The 17,885-nt window shown below is 36.4% G+C and overlaps 1 protein-coding gene across 3 annotated transcripts in view; it reads right to left on the bottom strand.

The window, feature by feature from the left end:
• Positions 1–9,546: 9,546 nt before the first annotated feature.
• The window catches only part of LOC123691638 (protein sprouty), a 52,677-nt gene continuing 44,338 nt past the window's right edge, over positions 9,547–17,885 (bottom strand). Inside the window, exons 1-2 of one of the 3 annotated variants that reach the window (XM_045636135.1) lie at positions 15,820–16,028; positions 9,547–10,673 (exon numbers count right to left, since the gene is read on the bottom strand). In XM_045636135.1, the coding sequence (XP_045492091.1) occupies positions 9,960–10,616 (657 nt within the window). In that variant the 5' untranslated portion in view covers positions 10,617–10,673; positions 15,820–16,028 and the 3' untranslated portion in view covers positions 9,547–9,959. The other 2 variants (XM_045636136.1, XM_045636137.1) reach the window with 2 other exon arrangements.

Here is a 17,885-nt window from a genome sequence, read left to right as displayed (position 1 = left end):
CTCACCCCCTTGTGTTGACGTTCCATTGCCATTCACAACTGAGAGGGGTGAACGAGCATTTTCATAATGTTATTTATGAATGCGAATCACGGTACCTACCTACGATCTTTCTGAATGAACTGCAGAACATAGTTCAAACAGGAATTTGTTTGAAATAGACTGAATTCATTCATGCATTTTGCAATAATAAGTGATTTCAATTACGCGTCACTCCAGTTATATAAGACTTGTAAGTATGGATCTGTTTTTTGATAGAGAACAAGGATAAAAGGATGTTGATTTTACAAAGTAAGTACCTAGATACTTTTGTAGGTAAAATGGATGTCAGGCATTGTATTATTTTAGTGAAAAACATTGTATTGTGGCGAATTCTTGGTTCGTGCAACTATCATGAATAACAAAACACACGCAATATGATAATATTATTTAAATTTCAGCAGTTTGCAGAAAAAAAAAATTCCTGTCCTTAAATAACATTGTATGTAGGTAGTTACTAAAGTATACAACAAACTATCTGATATGAATGAATGTGCTGATGATTATGTCACAACATAATCTTTATATTACGTATATTTTTTTATAAATGTACAAGGAAATTTTCAGTGACACGACACTCGTGTCAGCCTCGAATAATAAACCTGACGATCCTTAATTCATAAAGCAACGTACAGTTATGGTCGGAACAATGTACAGTTGATGTTCAAATTCATAGTATTCGTATTTATGCGACGGACAATACACGGACACCCGCAAATAATTAGATAACTTTAGTTTCCGTCGATACCAGAGCGGATGCTGCAGCTATCTCGTTTGCCGGACGCGCGTCCGCCGTAGATACATAATATACAGAGGTAGATACGTCGTCACCTGGTTATACCGTGTATGGATTTCATGTCACAGATATATCTAGAGTATATATTTATATCTCATAAAGAATATCTTTAGACTTAGCTATGTGGTTATGATTTATAGCTTATGGTTGAAGAAAAATGTTGATAGATCTGCAAAGATAGAAATCTATTTGAACGGTTCTTTAATAAGCGGCATTTTTTTCTTTGGATAACTTTTAATTTATAGCAATATTGTAAGCATACGCTCGAATTCGATTATTTTAAGTAATTAATTTCAAATATATTGAAAAAACATAATTATGTTACAAATTACAATGCTATCTTATTTCAAAGGCTGTTTGGCAGATTACTTATAAGCGATACATCCAAGGATACATGATACATCGAAGTATTTAAGTTTCTTTTTCTATGTGTGTTAAATGAAGTGGATTTTATTGTAGATACTTTATTACAAAGGCAGGACATTCATTAATTCAACACCATACTTTATTATAATCACTAGCGTTCCGCCCGCGGCTTCACCCTCTTTTTCAAAGAATTATCCGCATAGTTCCCGTTTCCATGGGATTTCCGAGATAAAATCTATCCTATATGTCAATCCCAGTTTCCCTCTATATGCGTGATAAATTTCATTGTTTTTGGTTCAGTAGTATTTGCATGAAAGTGTAACAAACATACACACACACATCCATCCTCACAAACTTTCGCATTTATATTATTAGTTAGTAATCATATAAAAATGAATACAATATCCAGCTATCAACCTCAAATACAAGAAATGTCCTGTGGTAATTTACACTGAATATTGAATGCCGACCGCAAAGACGCGTATGTAATATAAAATCATCGACTGCACTAATGTTGAGTTGCATTACGATTACAGACGCAACAAGAGCCCTTCCTGTCGACACTCGACACGATACGTAACACAACACGGACTGGTTACACCCAGCGTCTTCATAACATTACGTTTTGTGGTAGGAAAATGAGATTCACCTGCTTGGAATTAGTCTCTAGATATATTTTGCTTAGTAGAAGGCCAGTCAGTCAAATAAAGAGTGATTCATTGAAATACAGGTGATTATTTTTCCTGAAACCTGAAACTAAAGCTTTCGATTTCATAAAGTAGTTGCTGTATTGATCCCTTAATTTTCGATAAAATATCTTCCACACTACAAAAAAATGTAATAAAAGCAATTGTAACTAAACAAGATTTATCTGTATACATTTTGACCCTAGCTTAGTCCATAGCAGAGATAAACGTAACTCTAGAGTAGTGCTTATCTCGTAATTCTTATCGAAGTCTGGCACAAAAATTTGCGTTATCAGTGGACAGGAACTGTTTGGTGTGTGCGGTAGTAATGGTGTCATGCTGCTGGTAAGGATAACTGCGAGAGACGCGCTCGATATATCGCTATATTTATTTTTAAACCAGAGTATCATAATTTTATCATCCAAGCCGTTTTGTCTGCCTGTTTACATGATATGTCGACGAATTCATAAAACGTACAAGTTTATTTATGCGTTATTAATATTCATTCGCTTTATTCATAAGCCGTACTAGGATCTCGAAACAGATTTATTGATGCCACGAAACTTGAAAAAACGGACGTTGATTTTATTCAAGTAGCACTTGCTAGTCGTAGGCAAACTCGTTCCTTATTTATGAATCTGATATAACGTAATTTTTCTTTTGAATAATGTCTAATGTTGAATATGAAAAAAAACAACATCCATTGTGATTGACGTCAGAATTTGAAGTAGAAGCCGCATCACCGTGCCGTCTCCATCTTTTATTTATAGACGATTGATTGATGAAGCGGAGCGTCGTATGAATGAATCGATTTATGGTTTCTACGGACACTGGTTGTATGCCCGCTTGACGTCAGGAATCTTAAACGGGGAACATATAACTCTCAAACTGCCTTGAATCCTTTACGGCCGACGGCCCGTCGCTTATTCGAGTTTCCAGAAATGCCAATCAGTCTATGCACGAGACTCGTCCCTTATCATCACCGAAGTGTCAATTTATGCCTCATCAATTCACTTAATCAGCCATCGTAAAACTGACACTTCGCTTTAAATCTAAACTCTAGGCTCTATCCGAGGAGGGGTGATGAACTCACGCTATCAAGGTCATAATATAGTTCCCAATTTCGTACCTAAACGTTCATGAATGAGTATTATCTGCGCGCATGATTATCATTAATTGTTGGCAATTCAAGAAATAAGATTGAACTTTGGTTGACATCGACAGGTGTTTGAAATTCGCATGAGTGTATCATGTAGTCTATTGTGGTCATTAAAATCAACTAGCAGACCAATAAAACGGATTACGCATCGGCTTCATTAATTTCGGTCTTGTGATAGGTTAGCAACCGAGTGCGTGCGAGCTGATTGCTCAATGTTTTATCTGCGCATTGGGGATAGCGTTTGATGCCGCCGTTTCCTGCGCGATGACCTGCCTTATCGCCTGCGCGCTGCAGCGATGCGTTCCGACTACCGCCAAACAGACTGCCCTCTTTACTTACATCATGTACTCCGGCTGTATCATCGACATCGAGTCATTACAAAAACTTTCGTGTGGAATATTCGGTGTACATGACTATAATGACTTAGACAAACACTTCAAATATTTCAAATTAGTATTAGAAATATAGAGGAGGATATAGGTATGTATATTTTTTTGTGAATGAAAACGTCAGAATATAAGGAGAAGGAAAACTAATTCCGATATACTTAATTAAAAAATATAATACTATATATTACAAAGCTGAAGAGTTTGTTTGTTTGGTTGTTTGAACGCGCTTATATTGGGTACACCTAGTCCGATTTAAAAAATTATTTTAGAGTTTATCGCCCATTTATCGTTTAGCCCATTTATCGAGGAAGGCTTTATTATCATCACGCTAATACCAGCGGAGCACTGCGCGTAAAATCGCGAAGCAATACTATAGTTACGTATAAATTTTTAATTATCTCGGTAATTTACAGAAGGGATCTTAAATTATTATATGTAATTTAAAGTTAATTCATCCGAATTCTCTATTCGTGGACCTCCTGTATCATGAATTCTGAATTTCAGCAAAATTTGGTCACTCATAACCCAATAATGCTTAATTAGTATCTACATATGATGTGACATGCAGTATTTTAAAGTAACTATAATATGACTAGTGGTCCGCCCCGGCTTCGCCCGTGGTAATCGAACTGCACATGGTGTACGAATTTTATTATAATCGGTTAAGTGGTTTAGGAGTCCATTGAGGACAAACATTGTGACACGAGATTTATATATATTAAGATTGATGGATTTTTTCCTATTTCATATTAACTATGTATCTATAATAAACTAGTCTATAATAAATTCCACGTGACGCTCTTAAAATATACCACGTTATTCCTTGACACGTTTACATAGTCATTTAGCATGTAATATACATTTAATGTAAACTGCCAAAATTACGAAGTTATAACAGTAAGAAGAACTGTTGAAAGGGTGAACACTGAACATGGAGTAAACTTATAAACCCATTTTTAATAGTAGGTATAATAGGTACGTATTCGCATTCCTTATCTTATATCTATACTAGTATTATAAAGCTGAAGAGTTTGTTGTTTTGTTAATTTGTTTGAACGCGCTAATCTCGGGAACTACTAGTGCGATTTGAAAAATTATTTCGCTGTTAGATAACCCATTATTATCGAGGAAGGTAAGGAAGGTATAAGCTATGTACTATGTATAATCACGTTCTGACCAACAGGAGTGGAGCCACGGGGGTGAAACCGGAGCAGCGCGGAGCAGTTAGTACATATTATATTAACTACTAGCTTCCGCCCGCGACTCCGTCCGCGCGGAAAAATTAAGAAAAATTTATTTTTTTTCTACGTATTTTTCCGGGATAAAAAGTATCCTATTTTATGCCCAGGATAATAAGGTATATAATATACCAAGTTTCATCGAAATCGAACCATTAGTTTTCACGTGATGCCTGAACATATAGACAGACAGACAGACAGACAAAAATTTTTTTAATCACATATTTGGGCTTGGTATCGATCCAGTAACACCCCCTGCTATTTGTTTTTTCAATATTTTCAATGTACAGAATTGACCCTTCTACAGATTTATTATATGTATAGATTAGATATGCAAGTTGACATTTTAGCAAGTATGGATGTTCAATATTTAATCAAAACACAATGTTATTAATTTTATAAATATGATATCTTTTCTGTCAATGATAAATTATTATGTGCTAAATGAAAAACAATTAACAGAAACCGCGCTGAATAATTATGCATTTAAGCAAGCATACCTGCAAACGTCTGTGATTTATTTGTATTAAAATGTTATTTGCATAGATTAGCACGGATAGAACCGGTACAAAATAAATAACACGGTGAGTTCGTGGATTTGTCTTGTAAATTTATAACTAAAGATTATGAGCAACTTTCGCTCCTAAAATAGAGTTATCGACAATCAGTGTTGGATCTAGAAAATGCGATGCAAGTAAAATATAAAGGAGCCGACGTATCACAGTAATGTTCTAGCATTTATTTCTAAGTCGGAATATATTATGCATCGAGTTCTGTAATTAATGATATATACAGTAAAAAAAGTATTTAAATTGTTCTGATGTTTGCATTAAATATATATTTGCACTTTGCACATCATACTTCAGGCACCTTTATATTATCTACTTGTAAGTTGTAGGTAAGATTCATCAGTTCTAAGCTTTAAAAGTAACTGATTGGAAAAAATAATAGGTAGTTGAATCCCAAATTTAAGTTTCATAAAATCGGTGCAGTACCTACCTACCTATAGTTTATAGGTACCTAAGTATATGATACAAAAATATTTTATGATTTTATAAAATGTGTCAACTTATTTCTTCACATATTTTATATATAAGTACTTATATCTAAGTTGCTACAGGAGTCAGGAGAGTATCGATAAGGGAATCTGGATTCTGGAATCAAACTTGTATTTTAACATTTTCACTTTATTGCTCTATATTTATAGTAAACAAAATAATATATATACCGAATATAATATGATGTGTCATGTTCAAGTGAACTTCGTATGCAAGTTACAGACCTACAATTAGACGGTTTGGACATCGCTGTATCGTATATGAATTGGATAGAGAAACATACATATTATATTATAATACCAACGATAACATACTAGTGTAATTTTTGTCAGATTTATTCATTGCATTAATATGCCTGCATGTAATAAATACAATCTTTTATAGTAAATCTAAACAATACAAACATCTTTTCTCTTCAATCAAACGGGGTCAACAACCTACGCACCAAACTCACAATAATCAGGAATGTAATACAATTTTTAACATTTCGCTGCTATCGTATGAAATGACTAGAGCATTATTCACTGTACCGAACAATCAGTCTGCCACTGCATCATGCATCTCAGGGGCACAGGTCAAGGAATGCGATCGATAAATAGCAAGATTTGACAGTGAAATAGCTCGCTTATGAATAAAAGCGCCACAACGCGCGCCATACGCGCTCTATCCAACCCACAGTGACACCTTAGATCCATCTTCCACGCAGCGCAGGTCAAAAGTTCCAACATGTTTTATACAGATTATTCATTCGACTAAAGCATGAATTCACTCGTTACAAACTGGTCTATCTATTGTAATACATCGGACGTATCTGTGTTTTTGTAAACAGAAACGAGTGGCGCGTCTATTCCGAGACATTGATGTAGAAAACAGGAGTCTTAGTTGCAAATATAGAGCGTTAAATTCTCTCTCGCGCTTACGCATGGTAAATAAATATCGTGCTACTGTCGCTCGGCAAAGCCCTAAATATATCTAGAGCAAACTCGATGTAGCGACACATTGTAGGGCCAGATGACGATAAACTCTAATTCTATAATAGGTTACAGGTTGCCGCTGTTTTGCTCGTTTTGTGTTTTTTATAAGTTTACCTAATGTTATAAAGATCAATCTGCTTATACTTACACATAACCCATACAGCTACTCAAGTATGATTATTACACTGAAAGATGCGATGTAAAGAAAACGTTTAATTTAATTCAGGTTCACTTATTTTTGCTAGAATTTATATTGCCTTCTTAATATATTTTCTAGTCAGCATTCAATACTTTATCTATACATATAATAAATCTGTAGAAGGGTCAATTCTGTACATTGAAAATATTGAAAAATAAATAGCAAGGGGTGTTACTGGATCGATACCAAACTCAAATATGTAGTTAAAAAAATTTTTGTCTGTCTGTCTGTATGTTCAGGCATCACGTGAAAAGTAACGGTTCGATTTCGATGAAACTTGGTATAATTATACCTTATTATCCTGGGCATAAAATAGGATACTTTTTATCCCGGAAAAATACGTAGAAAATAATAAATCTTAATTTTTCCGCGTGGACGGAGTCGCGGGCGGAAGCTAGTATCAAATACAAGGTACCTAATACTGGGTAGGTACATAGGCATTTTTTAAGTATAATAAAATATGTAATTTATAAAAAATGATCATGCCTCTACCAATCTGCTTGCTCTAGAAAACACTTCCCAGAATTAGTAAAAACCGTTTAGGTACATACTTATCAGAGTTAAAATTTTACGATGCAAAGATTTTTGAATTCCTATTAAAAGCTCTTCCTAACAATATGTAATAAAATTAATGAGCTGACCACAAAAGCTTATACTCAACCAATGGTAATTTTAATGCCGGTCGTAAAATGAACTATAACATAAGACATAATCACACATGTATATTACGAGTCACATTCATTGCCTATACTTGATACTTCACAATGAAATTTAACCTTTTAATATACATACGATTTGTATCGTTAGCAATAAATGATTTGGATTTACTAGTCTGGATGTAAATTGACTGTAAAGTGTAAAAGCAAGTGTAAAATTAGATGTATTTTATTTCTTCTGTTCACAAATCACAAGCAATAATTACTATAAAAGACCTAAAGCTTTACTCAAAGTACTCTCTTTTACATATTTGGTGTTTGTAGGTGCATTAACCAATATCCTTTTATCATGGCAGGGCATCCGGCCATCAAAGCCGGCGTCGGCACTCGGCAGGCTGTCAACATCTGTTGTCCTAATTTTAAATAACCTAAGTATGTGTGGAACAAGTGAATTTCGTAAATAGGGGACCGTGTGTAGCGTTAATTTGATGCCAATTACGACATTTTGAAATGAATAGCGGCTTTATATTGGACGAAGCGTGGGCTATTTTGTTACTGAATTATAATTGCGTATAAATGTTGTATTGAATTTATGTGTATGTCATTGTTTAGTTATTTTTGTTTTGTAATAGTAGTTTTATTTAAGTACAGAATATGCTATAAGTTATGTGAAATTCAAATAATATTGAACAATTAATTTTGAAATATCATTGAAAAAATTCTATAAATCATTCACTCTACTGATTCAGCTTAGTGTTTAAATTTTAAAGACAATATTAAAAAAGTAAACTTATTAAAAAAATAAATTATTGTCACGACAGCAATAGCTTCACAAGTCAACATGTTGGTATTGCATCATCCATATCAATAAAACAGTTTGAATAAACATTCCATGCAAGAGGAAGGAAGAGCAAGACATGGGCATCCCGGATAACGCGTGTAAGGAAATGGGCCCGACACGTTTTGTCCGGCCACTCATACGCATAGCTATTTGTGTGCGCTAGAGCCGTGAGTTGTTCTTGTATTGTGCTTTTGAGTGTGTGGATTCATAAAATTGATAGTTTTCTGTTAGTGAAAAATAATACAAAATGTGTTTTATTCAGAATATTAAGCTTTCTCTATTCAGTTTATTTTTTTACTGAACCTAAAAATATTAAATGCTTTGGTTTTTAATCTATACTAATATTAAGCCGATGAGTTTGTTTGTTTGAACGCGCTAATCTCAGTAACTACTGGTCCATTTTGAAAAATTCTTTCGGTGATAGATAGCCCGTTTATCGAGGAAGGCATAGGCTATATATCATAACGCTAAGACCAACAGGGGCTGAGGCACGCGGGTGAAACCGCGGGGCGAAGCTAGTAAATAAATATTAACCTTATTAAATCGTAGTAGCATCTGCATCAGTGAAATCTATGCACCCAATAAGTTTTTTCATAACAGGTTAAATTCAAGCACATTTTTATGGATACTAAATAAAAATACGTACAAAGCTATTCAAACATTCTATACGATTTTAATGGCCAAAGAGAGTATGAAACACGTCCCTCTATCAACATGACGCCCATTAAAATTAGCAATAAATAAGAACATTATTGTATATTTTTGTACATTATGAAATCTGGTTTTATTGCCCATAGTATAATTATACCAGTTTTTCAGTGCTCGAAATGTCACCGTGATTAATTTATTGATACATAAATTATTGTAGCAGCGTTTGTATAATAAAACTAACAAGTATTAAATTGATTACCCTATGGCTTGGAGACCTTAATGAGGAACTTTTGTTTCAGATTACACAACGTGATAACTGTTGTAAGAGTATTAATTTAGATACGATTCAAAATTATATGTTCCATTCTTATTTGTTTTATGTCTCGGAGTTGTGAAGCTGAGGATCCCCATGAGGATGTACAATCTTGTGATCGCTCAGCCTCGACACTCAAGCTTTTATCATAGCAGGAAGGTGGATTTGTAGAAAAAAACAAGCATTGTAGTAAACATTCGTATTTATAATATAATGTTGTCGTTTTATTTACAAATAAATACAAATTCAGTTAATAAATAAATGGTAAATTATCTACATCTTAATAAGTATGTTTTATATCTCATTTCTTAATCTTCTCTGGATTTGTGTGGAATCCAAAATACTAATGTTAGCGTTTTCTTATGACACGTTTCGGTCTCAAGAAAATTTGAGACTCGGCGTTCGGGCGACACGTTCACGTACATTCACACTATACGACTATATTTACAAGTACTCGTCTACGATCACTCGGCGGGGGCTTCGTCCTGGGCCCCGCGCGCACACACACTCACTGAGTCCGGCCCCGCGCGGCCCGGGCCTTGCGCTCGCGAATAAATATTTGTACAACGCGACGCCGGCGGGGCGCTCGCGGCGGGACTAGATAATACTGGACAGCGGCGGCCGCTCGGGGCAGCGGCAGCCGGCGCGGCGGCAGCGGCCGTACGCCGCCGCGCCCGCCGCCGCGCACGCGCGCAGCGGCCAGTACAGCCACAGGCACGGCAGCGGCACCGCCAGCGCCGCCACGCACGCCAGCCGCCCCCCGCACGCGCACGGCTCGCCCGCCTCCTCCTCGCCGCTGCCGCAGTGGTAGAACAGCGCCTTGGCGCAGCACATGCACGACGCGTAGTCGACGCACGCCTCGGCGCTGCACAGGCACGAGCCGCACAGCCAGCGCGACGGCAGCGGCCGCGGCCGCGCGCACTGCTCGCAGCGGCAGCGCCCGCAGTTCTCGCACACTATGGAGTCGGCCGCGAGCGCGGCGGCGCGCCGCTTGTCGGCGGCGGCGGAGGCCGGCTGCGCCGTCACCGGCTTGAGCGGCTGCGCGGCGGCGTGCGCGTGCGCGTGCGCGTGCGCGTGCGACGGAGCCGCGCGGCGCGGCGCCTCCACGTAGGCGTTGCGCTCGCGCTCGGCCTCGGGCCGCGGCCGCAGCAGCGACACGGCGGGCTGGCGCGCGCCGCTCGCGCCCGCGCGGTGCACGCGCGCCGCCGGCTTGGGCGGCCGGGGCGGCGCCGCCGGCCCGCCATACTCGTCCATCGAGTCCGGCTAACGGCTCTCTGGGCCGTCGCCTTCCTGTTCCCTCATCGTCCCCACCTGGAGAAGAAGAAAAAACGCACGTTAATAACATCTCTCATTACGTAGGTACCCATTGAAACTTTACAGGGGAGTAGTGTTCGTATACCTATTTGAATATTTCATGCGAACACTCTGTAATGAAACTAGTGAGATTCCAATCGAGAAGTCGTAAGTTCAAATCCATTTTATTCTTTATAAGGCAAGAAGGCGTGGAAGCCAGTATGTTTGTGTGCCAAATTTTTACGCTAAATAAGTAACGTTATATTATTACAGGAGAGGTATCATAAGTTTTATTTTATGTATTTAGTACCCAGACGGACGTTTGCTACCTATACAGAAATGAAAATTACAGATTACGTTAATGCTCTCCGAAAATATTCTAGTATTTACATATTATGAATCATATTAAGTACATTTGCTCAAGCATTCCGAATTTCGTGTAAACACCGCACTACCGCTGATTATGTTATCATACGCAACTGATTGTATTATCTGCGTTTATGAACATTTGAATCTTAAAATTTTGGAGATTTGTGAATTTAAAACAATCTAGTTTTGCAGCTCACGCTATTTTAGAGGCTAGTGAATATTTTATGAAAGGAACAGCAATTTCAACGAGTGACATTCGTAGTGAATTAATTTTGTATCGATGCAACGTATCGCGTATGTACAGCGTAGTGAAAGAAAATCGTGACCAATCTATTTCCAAGTCCGGAAACCGCTTGAGGCATAACAGAATTATGTCCTGTGTGTAACGTGATTCATGTCTCTATTCGATTACTCATTCAATTCCTCTATGATTAAGGAAGTCCTTTGAGACGACATAAAGTTTCTTAAAAAATCTTGTTATTATAAATTTATAAATATATAATTAAATTTAAAATATGTTATTTGTTTTAGTAATATTAATTAAGTTTTAATGACAAAACAACCAGTAGTATTGTATAATTTACTTATTTTATTAGTTTTTTCTTACACCTACGTGTAATGTTTATTAAAAGTAATTGTTACGATTCTGGAGGCTTAATAAAAGTTTCATATAAAATGTTGTTTATTTGACTACTTTTCGACTAACATTTAGGGATGCTAGTTTTCCTTCAAATTCACCAAAATTTATCTGCGCTGTTAGTTAATATTATGAAGAAATCTTATACTGTATATGGCAAAACATTTTTCTTGTCTCATAAGAATTACATGGCAAATGAAGATAAATTTGAACACGCGTTACTAAATAAATAAATTAATTTGATGTCAGTCGAAGACTACTAATGTTCATGTAAACTTGGATTATAATCCGGTATATATTAATTTTGTGACTTTAAAATTAATAACATCGAATTGATTAACATGCTGTGATGCTGTGATCGCACAGTCATGTAGTTATTTGAAACATTATTCTTGGTCACGTATAGTAAAACTCTACAAAATTTTACATTTATTTTGCCAAAAGTTCCATTTCCATACAATACATTTATGTATGTTTTTCATTCAAACACCGATCTATTAAAACATTTACCGTGAACTCTAAAATTTAAATCATAAGCGATATGTTGATTTCCAAACATCCGGTGTACAATACGCGCATGCATATTACGTTTTTGACAGTTCATATGTAATGCATTTATTGCCAGTCGCTATGTATTATGCATGAACAATTCTACACAAGTTCTACACTTAGTAAAAATAGAAATGTTTCCGTCATATGTCTGCCATGTGTCTGACTCAAATACGGAATATTGGCTGATATGTATCTATCTATATTCAGTCGTTGAATGCTCGCTTATGTTGAATTTGGAACAAATTTTGAATAAAAGAGAACGTACATAACTCGTTTATATGACTTTTTGTTAAAGGCTGGTCGCAAGGTTTTATAGTAAGTTTATCAATAAAGATATCCTTGGCCGTGAGTGTTCTGGGCGCCAGTCAATGACATGGTAGGTATTATGTATTGGTGATATGCACGCAGTAGGTAATTAAACATTATAAAACGTTTATTTATAGAATAACGCGACTAACGTCTGTCAAGTGCTTTTTTATCGAATTTTGTCATTCTTGGATGAATTATTATGCAATGGTTATTAAACTTAGTTATTTTTAACAAACGATACTATACTTAAATACACGGAAAGTTTTCAGTTTGCAGTGAATTTTTTTTTATGAATCAAGTAGATCAATCAGTTAAAGTTTTAAGTTACAGTGATTTTTCTTAATAACAACATAATATTTCCTTTATTAATATCGTTATGTTCACCGGCAAGTTATTAAATTATAATTTAGTTTAATATTTCAGAAGACCATACTTATATTTTTTTGTACATTTAATTTATATTCTGTTTTATTTGAATATTGTGATTTGTGACGTACATAAATTAATGTTTCGTGTCTATCTGTAGTCATGGACGTTTTAAATTTCAGGAAAATATTTTTTTTATTTAAATATAAAATAATGAGGTAAATTTTAAAACAAAAAAAAAATAAATATACAACATTATAGCAATTTTAATCGCTCATTAAAATACGTCATGAGGTTGTTATCAACTTTATTTTATGTAATGATCAAGAACTGCCAATATTGATATTACTATGAATGGTATATGATTATTTGCCAACTTCAAAACTCGTTTTTATGTGAATATTTCTGCATAAATAATTTTTGAATATGCAATAGACCGTTGCGGTTGTCAGACTGTGCGGACATTGGATACACGTGTCTCAGACCCAGTGAAACAACTTATAGCAGAAGAAAATCATTCCGTATTTGAAAGAGAATAATTCATATTGGATTCGCGTTAATTGCACTTTATACCTAGTGCTATCAAAATGCATTTAATATGCATCTGTATGTACTGCAAAGAAATTCCTAGAAATGGTTGATACCGTGATCACATACAGCATTATTATAATAATAGAGAGAATAGAGATCGTAATAAATCAATACGGAATCGAAGTGTCACTGTGATATTCAATTATATTTGCATTTTCGCGATTGTTCAAACGTAAAATAGGAAACAGAAATAAGATTTTAAACGCGATAAGCAAGATTTATCACACATTCGCTTGCGACATACAACTATTTCTCAACGATATTATGACTTTTTAGCTCTATCGTCGTTTCGTGCTTCTAATGCATTAAAAGTGTAAGGGCATTATCCAAATGCTTTTCGACTGGATGCTTCCATGTCACAATAATAGTAGCTATTATTGTTTCTAGCCTGCTGCGGGCAGAAGTGTAAATTTGATTACACAATAACCGGTTCCCTACAAGTACTTGGAGATAAGACATGTTAGTTATAACCTAATATTGTGATGCTATCGAACTTAGAAATGGGATTTCATATTTGTACTGTTAGCTAAACTATATTATATATTGTTATGGTTTCAAATTGACGTGCTTTGGAAGCTAATGGTGTGAAAGTTAATACCTAGTGTATTGTGTAGTTTATATTATGCTATATGACTGAAGAATATAGATGTTTAATAGTGTAAGTTTTACAAGTATAGTTACTTATATTATAGTAATGGTTTTAAGATTGAATTTGTACATTTGATTTGAAGGTAAGATATTTCATGAACAGAAGGATTTTTAAGCTTTCTTTTCTACACTTATTGCAGGGGAAGAATTTTAGTAGTGTATAGTGTATACCTACTACTGCTCTCTTTGCAACAAATGATTTCGGAGGTTATAGTTTGTTCCCTATATCTATTGTGCTTTTAGCAGTTTTCTTAATTATATTATATTTTAGTGACTGAGTCTAACTTTGTTTTATCAATTTAATGGAATTCTGATAATATCAATATACCAATTCAGAGTTGTCATGAATTCCGTTCTGTATTGGTACTTCAGAACCTACCTAGGTTTATAGTATTAATGAATGTATTAACTTCATTAATACAATGTGAATAGTGAATACAGTCGAATGAATGAAACATGAAATAAACTAGGAATGAGTTATGAATGAATATTGTATACCTAATCTTTTTCTTGTTTGTCTGCTTAATCAAAAGCTATGCTACACTAAACCAAAAGAGATTCTCTTGAGAAAATCTTCAAAAATGATTGAAAATATCGAAACAGAAACCATTTAAGGATATTTTTCATACCTACTAGATATCTATTAATTAGTATTATATATACTTATAATGAATTAAAAATTGTAACTTTAGTCTAATAAAGGGCTTAAACAGTTTATATTTAATTAATAAGGAAGGCACATTATACCAACTTTATAGGTATCTTTTTTTTTGTGCTCGCCAAAAAACTATTCTGTTTTCTTTTAAATTTATATTAAGTTTTATAAAGTTCGTTAAAAGATAATAGGTATGTTATACATGTATTGTTTACAAGTTATTATTTTTTATCAGCCTTATCAAACGTTGTAGAAATTGGTAACGCTGTTGCTATAATAATTCAGTATACTAAGATCATATGTCACAAGCCACTTTCATAAGTTGTAATCTTTTATTGGTAAGAAATATCAGCTTTATGTGTGAAATGTCAAGTTGGTGATATTTCGTAGAGTTCCACGTATGCGTATACGAATTATATGCTGCTATACATGTGTTTATCGCACTACGTGTTTACTTTGGAGCATGCCATGGGGTTCGTGCTGGCGCGATTTGTAGCTTGTTGATGTAGCAATGGGCGATGTATGAGCGACGCGCACGTGTATGGGTCGACGCTCTATATACATCCTAAGTCCTAACGTGGTTCCTAGCCATCTATAAGCATCTATCTAACCGATACCTAAGCTCCGTAAACCGCTACTCATTAAAACGAGCTAGTTGCATCTGCCGCGAGTGGACGCATCCTGCACGGATTCCGGGCTAGTGGGCGAGCCAGCATCGTCTGGGTACTTACGAAGACGTTCCACGTCATATGTCTCCTACACACATCGCTACACAAGGGCACTTGGGCCGATTGGCCCCACACACAACACTGAGCTCCACCGCTCGCTTGTGCCGCAACGTATTCGCGCCGGAAACCTCACTGATTCACAAAAATACGACAGAACCACCGAATTTCAGGCGCGCAAATCCACGGGAAGGCTCACGAGAGCGGCGCGGTCGGAGCGGCACCTGGCGCGGGCGGGGGGCGGCCCACGCACCGGCCTCGATTCTCGTCCGCCCGCCGCGCGGTTATCACTGCAATATGGCCGCTACTCACTTCCTCGGTGAAGTTCTTCGTTGATTTCTACTCCTGATCTCGACGACGGCGATTTTCTTTACGGTTCCGAACTCGTGCGGATTCACTGCACTTATTCTTATACACATTTTAATGGGAAACCGGGAGCGTTAGCGCTACGCTCCGACGAAACGAGCGTTCCGTTCGCAGGCACATTCCGCACTGGCGTCGGGTGCGGGAGCGGGCCGGCGGAGGCGCGCCCCCCGCCGCGCCCCTCCGCGCGCGCCTCGCCTTTTTATGAATGGAAGGCGGCCATACTGAATGAACCGCGTACACGAAGCAGTCGGCCGCTATTTTCGCAGGCGAGCGGGGTGAGTGCCGAAGGGGGGGAGCCGGAAACGGGCTGCGAGCGTTCGCGGTGCCAAATTTTGCGGCGCGGGCGACGGTAGCGGATGCGCTCGTTTATCGAGCTTCCGGCGAAATCCCCCCCCCCCCCCCCCCCCCGCAACCGCATCCGGGAATTAGGTTTCCGGCCAACGAGAGCTGCACCACCCCGCCCACTTTCCTTTAATGATTATTACTCGTTACGATAACGAGAGCCTATCGCCTGGAGCGGACCTCATTACGATCCAATTGACTTGTGACACAGATCTTACAACTAATCTTGCACATAGTGTGGCTCAAAGAATGCAGGCCGTTATCGATAGGTCTACCAATCGTCATTTTTGCAAGGTTGCCGCGACAAACTGTTGTGCAACCTCTCTGTGTCAAGGACAAGCGATAACGCAACGCCTCACGGGAGCGCCAACTAAATAGCTTCTTCTGTCTACACCTACCGTTGCATATTGTACTCCTGTCTACATAGGTATAACATTTTACATTCATTGAGTCGATAAAACTTATCTCCTCACTACATAATGTTTGCGTCTTTGCTCAAGAATTAAGTACATCTGAAAAATGCCAATAAATAATAAATATCTACCTACTCTAAGAAAAAACAGATAAATTGTGATCTCAATCAATAATCTCAAACTCGTATTTTCTTGTAAATTAGCACACATACAAAACATTCTCAAAGAAATAATATTATGGGTGTTCAATCTTCTCTTGTATTTCCCCTCCTCACATTGATAATAAATAATAATCATCAAGATTGACTTTTAATAAAAATATTACAGAGATAAAATATATGAACAAAAAACAATAGCATAATGAACTTCACCACAATAATATCATCCATTATTAATGGGATCGTAAAAAATATTAACAAAACAAGAATAATTATATAATGAATGAATAGAGCCTTGCAAGATGTTTGAGCCCAACAAAAACTTCTACCTGCTTCCATTGTTTAGGTGTGTCCAAGTCGCATGATTTTAAAATTAAAATTTCTCGTCATTTATGAATATTCTTGAATGAAACCACATCAATGTTCAGAGCGTTTTTGTGACGAATACAAGGAAACTTTATGTATTTAAATATGTACGTGTGTAGATAGATAAAAAATCAGGTGTTAGGTTACGACGAGTTTTAATTTTAACGTCTTTGCATTCCTAACATTCGATTGCTTGTATCTTTTAGAGTTCGATTAAATTGTTATATGTACAATGTTCGTTTTTTATTTCTATTATACAAATACACCTACGATATTTATTCTTAGTTTTTGAATTAGCAACAATAAAAGCTATGATTTTAGGTACCGTTATTATATTTTCCAATGTATTCCATCCTCATATTCTAACACACATATAACATAGTTAATTTAGAGTGAATTTAAATAAGAATCGTTGTTAATCATCGCAGATGTGTAGAGCAAAGTAATTTTTCAACCGGAACCGGATCGGCATGTGTTTAAAGATTTCTGAACGAAAAAATGTTGGGTCCTTAGTTTTTAACTGCCTTATTTCCGTTGGAATAAAAAGAAATGTAAAACAAAAAGTGGAACTAAATATGAAATATGTTGTATTGCATATGGCTATATAAATGATCCGATCTTAGTTGACATGATTTATTAAATGGATATGTACCACATTAACAATAGGTAGTAATACTAGGTCTAGACCGTGGCCTCCGAAGATAAACAAAGAAAAAATGACCTAAACCATATT

The sequence above is a fragment of the Colias croceus genome, chromosome 5 (genome assembly GCF_905220415.1).
Source record: "Colias croceus chromosome 5, ilColCroc2.1".
In the NCBI taxonomy this organism is placed as follows: domain Eukaryota; kingdom Metazoa; phylum Arthropoda; class Insecta; order Lepidoptera; family Pieridae; genus Colias; species Colias croceus.
Note: the sequence above shows the minus strand (reverse complement) of the source record. Positions and strands in the feature narration are given on the sequence as shown.